We start from the raw sequence: 8,896 nt of genomic DNA on the forward strand, positions 1-8,896 counted from the left end.
CACTTTGTTTGTAACTCTGTATTGTCTGTATTGTGCTTGTGATATGTTGTAAAATGTTGTATGTCTGTTAATGTTTCCCTCCTTTTATCTTTAAAATAAAAAAAAATTAAAAAAAAACAAAAAAGTTGTTGGAGAAAAACACTTTTTGTTTCATATGAGCTTCCCAAATCTTATTGCTTTTTCTACTGGAGGGTGCTTTTTGAGACAGGGTCTCACTACGCAGTTCAGGCTGGCCTTGAACTCGCTGCACTCCCCCAGCCTCAGTCTCCCAAGGGCTGGGATTACAGGCTGTGAGCCCTCATGCCTGTTTTATATTGCGCTTTCAGTCAATGTAACTGAGAAAAACAGTTTTCAGTTTAACGAAAACTAATATTGCAACACCCATCAGAGATGATTTACAGAAAAAGACTAATTTGCAGAAAAAGACTAATTTGCCTAGTGAGAAAGATCTGAACAAAATCATTATATAATTTGAAAAATCTGTATTTCTTCACAATAAAATATATTCTCAATCCTACCATTCTTTTTCCATCATGCTACAACTCTCTGAAGTAAATCAGCCAAAAATATAAGGCAGTGATAGTCTCAGATCAGTCTAGGAAATAAGTTTATTCCAGCCATAAAGTCTGAAGGTACTGCAGGGATGATATTACCTATACTACACAAGTCTGCTTAAAAAGGACTAAATGAGACCCACGTGACCACAGGAGATCAAAACATAGCTTAATTTCATCCTCTAATCCCAGGTGAACCCATATACCAAGGTTTCCTTTAGTATTCCAGTAAATATAAACTTTTCATCTTCAACCTTATCTCTTCCCCCAGAGTGGCATGTCCTTGCTAGCACACTAACAGCTTGTGATATGACCACAAATACTGCCATTATGGAATTGCTGAGTCACCTATGGCTCTGCTACCTTTAGAAGAATGTCAGTTGCCTGGGTACTGGTGTCTGCATGTGGTTTTTGCCACATACGAAGTTGGGAGTTTGCCAGTTATGTTCCATTTTTTAGTGTCCACCTGTGTAATTTATCAAAACTTCCTTATAAAGCCTTTGTCACCTCCTGACTGTCCACCAGAAGTCAGCACCTGATTTGAGAGCACCTGACCAGAAATCAGCACCTGCAGTAAAAGATTAGGAAGAAGCAATGCTGTGTCCCAGTGGTCATTTCTATTTTTTAAAGCAGCCTTTCTTGCCAAATTCTGTAACAAAAAGATCACGATTTTAAAAGATAAAACAAAAAGCCACTGACAGCCCTTTTAGAATATGTGTTCCTCTTCTCACGAAAAGCACAACCAACAGACTTCTAGCAATCTTTCACAGTGAAAACTTTTCCCAGGATCCTATTTTTTTCCTAGTACAGCGCCATGCGCACAGGACAGATCAGAGGAGCAAAGCAACTTCTTTTTGTACCTTTCTCCACACTCTGATTCTGTGTCTTCTGTTTGCCTCATCTTTTGTTTCTTATCTCTTGTTCTTACGTATATTTTCAACTAAATTGCATCCTTGTTGGATTTTATTCAAAAACCCCATCTAACCTAGCTAAAGACAGATGTTCACCTCTTGTTAAGACAGTCTCGAATGAAAAAGTGTGAGCTAGAGGGGAAAACGTAGAACATTGGTAATACTTTTCTCCAGGGATTACACAATGCCCACTTTTTAGTCTGTTGTACACAGAGAAAATAAATGCATAGCTTTAAGATCATGCAAAATTTCATGCTACTAAAAAATCCGTCTTTCTAAATTCTCTCATGACACACATTTAAATAACTACTAGATTTGCTGTTCTGTAACATGATACCAAGGTCCTGGGCAAAGTAATAAAGAAAAGTAAAAATAAGGAAAAAGATATGATCATTTCTGTCACAAACCAAGACTGCAAGTATAAACTTAAGACCACGTTTTCAAGAAATTTGTCTGCTACGTGCTCAATATAGCAAACAAAAACACCTAATAAGTATCAGAATGCTACATAGCAGCTAAAAATATAGTTAAAAAATTGCTAAAAATACACAATAAAGTCTTTCAAAGAATGTAAGTTATCCAAGACATATGTTTATAAAGGAGACTTTAAAGCTTGAAGATATCAATTTAATCCCCAAGTTTATAATTCCAAAAACCACCAATCCCAATAAATAAAACACAGAGAGAATTTAACCTAAGATATCTGATTTGCAGAAAGGTAATAAAGGTGGACCAGTCACATAAGATGCGCTGCCCTAGATGCTCTTAGTCTCCTCCGTGTCCCAGCCCTGTGCACCAAAGCAAGTGGCTGCATGTGGGCCCACACGTATCTGAGGACACAAGCCATGGTCTCCAATTTCTCCCTGAAGCTGTTTTTTTGCCACAGGTAAAGTACTATAGTACCTGTCATGAGATCAGGCTTCCCTGCCTACTGGAGGGGCTAGAGAATATATGAATAAGTTCATTTCTATGAGGGAAATGTTAACTAAGAGGTAACAAGCAGATGAATTCTGTCTCTTAGAACAAACCACTGAAGGGAAAAATGCAAACAGTTTTGGGTAAACTTGTCTGGATATGTCCCGTGTGAAGTGACCAGCTGTGTTTGTTTGTGAAGCAGTGGCCAGACTGGTAATATATCTATCACCTTGCATCAGGATTTAAGCTTTGCCTGAGGCTCTATTTCCTAGGGAACCTGTGCAGAAAAGATCATTTTAAAAGTAATTTTTAAAAAAATGCAGCAGTTTCACAGGAAACACATCAGTGATAATGAACCCAAAAATAAATCTATGTATATATTATCAAATAGCAACGCAATAGATACACAAAGTAGTCAGAAATGAATAGGCGGTTTAATAAATGATGCTGGAAAATCTAACTCACTTTATAAAAGTTGAAGGGAGGGTAAAGAGCCCTGTAATGCAAGACACTTTAAAATAATGGATCAAAGACCTAAGTGTGAAATGAAAAGCCCTAATATCAATAGAGTAAAATAAAATATAGCCATGCAGAAGGAAGGGAGCGTGTGTATTGAGGGCAGGGGGTGGATAAGGGAAAATTAAGATCTAAAACTCACAGTATTTTACTATATTAAAATGAAGTACATTAAAGATAACATTGAATAGTTAAGAGAAGATATTTGCAATGTGTAAAACCAAGAAAAGAATACTACCCAGGACAGTGATAGAGACCAAGTGCCACGCTGCAACTCAGAACCCATTTATTTATCCCCAAGTGCTAACACTGCAACTAAACCTAAATACTGAGGTTTTAGTTTAGAAAAAACAATGCACAAATTAACAGGATTTGTCTTAGAAGAGAAACATAATAACACATGTGCCGTAGGTTCACCATTGCTGCTCTAGGATGTAGAAGAAGCACCACTAATGAGACACTCAGAAAAAAAAATGGATAGGAGGTGTTAATAAGAGACATTGATATGAGTTTAATAGATGTCAAGTCTACCCACGGTGCGATAACAGAATAACTCACACCGGGTAATTTATGAATAGATCATTACAATCCCACAAGTTGGAAAATCAAAGAACAAATCACCAGCAGATTCTGTATCTAGCAAAACCTCAGTCCTTTATGGACGGCATGTCCTGGTAGATGGAGCTCTTGCTGAGTCCTAACATAGCAAAAGGGGTAAGCAAGCTGCCGCGGGCCTCTTTTAACGAAGATGCTTCTGGCAGAGTGGATTAAGAAACGTCTTTGTTAAAAGAGGTGCATGGCAGCTTGCTTACCCCCTCTAACATAGTTGTACTACTGTCTTCCATTGTTTTGCAGAAAGGAACAGTTAATGATTACTTGTTTGATCAATCTTGTATATCTCTATTTGTTTTCCTGAGAAACCACTTTGAAGTTATCAGTAAGGAGTACAGCAATCATAGTAAATTTCCTACAACTTTGTCTGTAACTCCGTTTTGTTTGTATTATTCTTATGCTACTTTGTAAATGGATGTCTGTCTGTTAATATGTTTTCCTTCTTTTATTTTTTAAAATAAAAAAAAAACAAAGATGCTAATCTCACTCATGAGGACAGAGGCTTGATGATCTAACAACATCTCTAACGCCACGACCTGTTAACACCATCATAAAGTTAGATTTCCATACATGAATTTTAGGAAGGACATGGAAGTGAAGAAGAAAGCTGTAAGTAACACAGAAAATTGAAAGAACATATATATGCAGAGCTTCGCCTTCACAGCAATAAAAAAATTATAATTAAAAGACTGAAGTCATATTGCTGTGGTATGATGCTTTTAATTCTTTCAGGAAGATACCAAGAAGGGGAATAGCTGGATCAAATGGAACCTCTAGTCTACCTTTTGAGGAATCTCCACACTGATTTCCACAGCGGTTGTACCACTCTGTGCTCCCACGAGCAGCAGAGAAGGAATCCTTTTTCTACACAGCCCCTCCAGCGTTTGTTATTGGTTGATTTCTTGATAACAGCTATTCTTTCTGGGCTGAGATGGATCACAGTGATGTTTTAATTTGCCGCCCTTGAATGATCAGTGGTGTTCAACATTTATTCATATATTTATTTGCCATTTGTATTTCTTCATCTGAGAAGTGTCTATTCGCAGATGCTCATTTTTGGATTGGGTCTTTAAATTCGGGAACTTTGATTCTTCTCAGTTCTTTATATATTGTAGATATCGGTCTTTTGTCTGAGGGGCAGGGGCAAAAAATTTTTCCCTCTGTGGGTTGTCTCTTTACTCTCTTGGTGATTTCTTTTGCTGTGCGGAAGCTTTTTAATAAGATGACTTCCAAGCCAGAGCCCACAGCCGTGCTGGGTAACCCCACCAAGTCTACAGTAGGGCTAGTGCTGCGTGTGGCGCTGATCTTGGTTCCAGATGTGGGGGCTGGGCCAGCAGCTTTCTGGACGGCCTGTCCAGGTCTGCTTACCCTGTCTGTCTCAGCATCGCTCTCCCAGGTACAGCGGCACCCTTAGGCAGAGACAGCCCGAGGGTGCTCCCAGTTCCAAGTACCACAGGCTCCTCCCGGATCTTGTGCAGCCTCCTCTGTTCCCCACTGCTGGCTCCTCTCACATGCTGCTCTAGGGGGTCGGAGGGTGCTGACTTCTCACTCCTTGTGCCTCCTCGCACATGGCTACTTGCACTGCTGGGATGCTGACTTCCTCACCCAGGGCCACCTGAATCCCACGTCTGCAATCTACACCTCTCACTTGATTATGCTGTGATGGCCGTAGAGCAGAAGAGGTCATGCTGTTCCACTTACTACCTTCAGCACTGCCACCGTGGCCCCTAACCTTGTTGTCCCTAGAGGATCCAGTCTGTTGCTATGGTGTGCAATAAAGAAAAACAAACAAGCAAGCAAACACACTGCTGGCCAGTCAGGAAGGGAGCATCTTCCTGGCTACTCCCCCCTCTGTGTACTGGCAAAATTTTCTGCCAGGTTGCAGAGTCCTCTGTTTGGAGAAAGGCAAAAGAGGCAAGGGGCCTGGTATCCCGAATCTATCTTGTTTGGCTTGAGTTGGCTGCATTGTTTCAGTTCATCAGGTGTTTTGAAAATTTCCTAGAATACTGGACCTGCTCTGTACACGGGTGGGAAACCCCCAAGCAGCCCTGTGGAGTGGATAATACCTTCATAAAGTTCTGTGTCGATGTATTGTTTGATCTCCAAGTCACTTACTTTGGATTGATTTTGGCATCAGGATGTATGTCCCTCACTTTCCTCCAATTACCTGTGTTTTGATTTTCTCTGAGTAGCTCTCAAGTGGCTCCTCCTCTATTCAGCCATATTGAATACTGTCTCAATAAACCTCACTTTAAACCAGTAGCTGATGGAGTCAAGGTTATTGATTTATAATTCAATATATGTAGGTAAATAACCCTCTGTCCAAATTATACCTATTATAGTTTTATAGTCTTCTAATATAAATATCAATATTCATATTATCCTTACCCTGTAATCTTAAAAGTCTATCCCAGACTATTTGCTTATTATCTAATATCACTGTAGCACTGAACTGGTTGCTCTAACTTACTGCATTTAGAAGTTTCCTGACAAGCCCAATATATGACATTCAATAACTATCTCAAATACACAAATAAATTGTAATAAAATTAGGTACATATGGAAATATTCCCAAACATAAGAAAAAAAAGTCCCAAAATACAGCAGTAACATGAAAAACTTTTTGACAACTTTAGGAAATTACTTATCTTTAATTAAAATTTTAACTAAGATGTCTAAGTAGCTATGCAGAACATTTACCATAGTAAAATTGAGACTGCTGTCCTTCAGAAGACCTGTTTCCAAGAAAGGCCATAGGTCAGCATTTGGGAGTTAACGGATAGGAATGGTTCACTCTACCCGGACTGTCTGCATACACAGCACTGTTTATGCTGAACATCTGCTTTCCTTCAGAGAATGTGGAATGTTTGTACATGCTAGCCAGAGGGTGTCTATGCAACCAACCCCAATAAACACCTGTGCGCTAAGTCTCTAAAGGGCGTCCCTGGGAGAAACACTGCACACATGTTCCTGTGTTCTCTCTGGAATACAGCAGGCCTTGTGTCCTATTAGGGGAGAAAAGAGGATAAGGAAACCTCCAAATGGATTCCTTCAGACTGTCTGTATAGCTCCTCTGATAAAGCTGCATATTCTTACAACTAACTACATTGCAATAAATCTTAGCCTAAAAGTACAATTATGTACCATGTGTTTTCTTAGAAATTCCCCAAATGTGTAGCTGCTTTCAGGAAGTACAATGTAATATGAGCTTCTTCAAAACTCAAGATTCTTACCTGCTGATAGGCTTCATAGATGACATCAAATAGAAAAGCCTGTGGCATTTCACTTGCTCTGTATCTGGCACGTTCTAACGAGTGGTCTAAGCAACCTTCAGTAGAGGGACTGATGACGGTAGACACAAGAGGTCGAACTGCTCCTGCTGCCTAAAGAACCAAAAAGAAAAGCAGGAAAATAGTACACTTATTTCAACTACAGAGCGCTTTAAAGAAAAACTACAGATTCTGTAACGCACTTTCAATAATAAATGGTATGTATACTTTCAACAACTTATCTCAAAATAATATCTGAGCAAATGTTTGCTCAGCCCCCAAGTCAAAGTATTATCTTAGGCCAACAATAATTTCAGTGTCGTCATTCCATACACTAAGAAGTAAAAATTGTAACTCTCATGCTAGATTCAAAATCCTTTTCCTCACAAGTTACTCATATCAAATACCATCAAAAGGATGCTGTTATGGCTTAAATATGAGGAGTCCCTCTAAGACTCACTCTGAGGGCTTGATCACCAGTGCAGTCACAGTCATCCTAAAGAAGAAGTTGGGTCATGAGGGCATGGACCTCATCAATGAATTAATCCACTGATAGAGATAGCTGACTGAGCAATAGGTTGGGTCAGTTGAAGGAGGTGTGTGATTGAGGGCCTTTGAAGGGTATTGTGGTTTGTGTCTGCATGTCCCTCCATAGCCTCATGCAATCATGGGGTTGGGTTTCTAGAGTTTGTGATTGATTCATGGTCCAATGCTGGGATTACAGGTATAAGTGCTGTACCCGCCCTAGGGCGGGTAGCCTGCATACAATATAAGGGAGGAAAAGTGGCTTACTCTTTGCAGCTCCTCCCTTTTTGCTCTTGTTGCTTTGCTGTTTTCCATCACCACCATGAACTGTTGCCCTCTGCCATGTGCCACCCTGCTCTGGAGCTAGCCAAGTATGGACTGAAACCTCCCTCACTGTGAGCTAAATAATTTTCTGGCTGGTCAATTTTCTGGCTGCCATGAGGTGAGTGTCTTTCTCCTGCCACCTTTTTGCCATGATGCAGCTGCCTTGCCAGGGCCCTAAAATAAGGCAGCTGGTCAACCACGAACAGACACCACCTATCAAAACAATCTTTTCCTCATTTAGACTGTTTTTCTCAGGTATTTAGTCACATTGACAAAGAACTGACTAACACAGACACTGACATATAATTGGGTATTCCCTGAAGATGGGAAGAAGAAACGGAGACTGTTATGAAATAATTGAAATGAGTTACAAATTGATGTTTACTAATTAGTTGTAGCTAGAACATTAAATTTAAACATTACATAATTTAAGGAAACAGACAAACTCCTCAAGATCTCTAAACAACCCAAATAACAATGAATCTATGTCTTTCTCTAATTCCTTTGAAAAACAGTTCCTTTCAAACATAAGCTCCACACAAAGCTCCTCAGGCAACGTATCTGTTGATTTTCATTAATATGATGAAAGCTGTCTCATTAATAATTGCATCTAAACTCATAAAGAGACACCATTATGTGTGACGATTGTCCCTTTATTTTTAATGGGGTCTCATTTGTAATGCTGTCTTGAATTTCATTACCAGACAGAAGCCTTGATGAAGTTCTCTTAAAATAAGGTTCTGTTAGCCACACCTTACACTGACTCAAAAATTTCCTTTCTTTCAAACAACTGTCACATGAGCATCACAGTAAATAAAGCCAGCATCCTAAAAGAACAAGTGTGCTTTTGAAGAGACCAACATCTGAGCAAGATACAGTCCACATGCTGGTTTACAAAAGCTAAGGGACTGGCTGAAAATCAAAGCTAATGTACAAGCCAAGCAGACAGTTTACAAATTGCATCACCATTTCCAGTGCCTCAAGTGGAAATCTGGAGCAGGCATAGATGCAAAACTGAGGCAGCTGGGACTGAGGAAAGAAACAGCCCAACTAGGTGAAAAGTAGATAAAGAACAAGCCCAACTGGCCAAGCCTGATACCTGGTAGGGGTCAGAAGATAGGAAAGCAGTCCCCACAAACATGCACTGCTTTTTAAGAAAAAAAGGAAATGTCTGACACAACTATTAGAATAATACTAGAATTCTATGCCAGGGTATGAATTTTTTTTTTTTTTTTTTTTTTTGGTTTTTCTCCGGTACCAGGAACCGAAC

The 8,896-nt window shown here is 39.6% G+C and overlaps 1 protein-coding gene across 1 annotated transcript in view; it reads right to left on the bottom strand.

Moving 5' to 3' along the window:
• Ispd (isoprenoid synthase domain containing) overlaps positions 1-8,896 on the bottom strand; it is a gene marked incomplete at its 5' end in the record, with an annotated part of 254,789 nt that overhangs the window by 224,891 nt on the left and 21,002 nt on the right. Inside the window, 1 exon segment of the mRNA XM_013510696.1 lies at positions 6,742-6,891. Coding sequence (XP_013366150.1) covers positions 6,742-6,891 — 150 coding nt within the window.

The sequence above is a fragment of the Chinchilla lanigera genome, unplaced genomic scaffold, assembly GCF_000276665.1.
Source record: "Chinchilla lanigera isolate Chin_1 unplaced genomic scaffold, ChiLan1.0 scaffold00009, whole genome shotgun sequence".
NCBI classification, from domain to species: domain Eukaryota; kingdom Metazoa; phylum Chordata; class Mammalia; order Rodentia; family Chinchillidae; genus Chinchilla; species Chinchilla lanigera.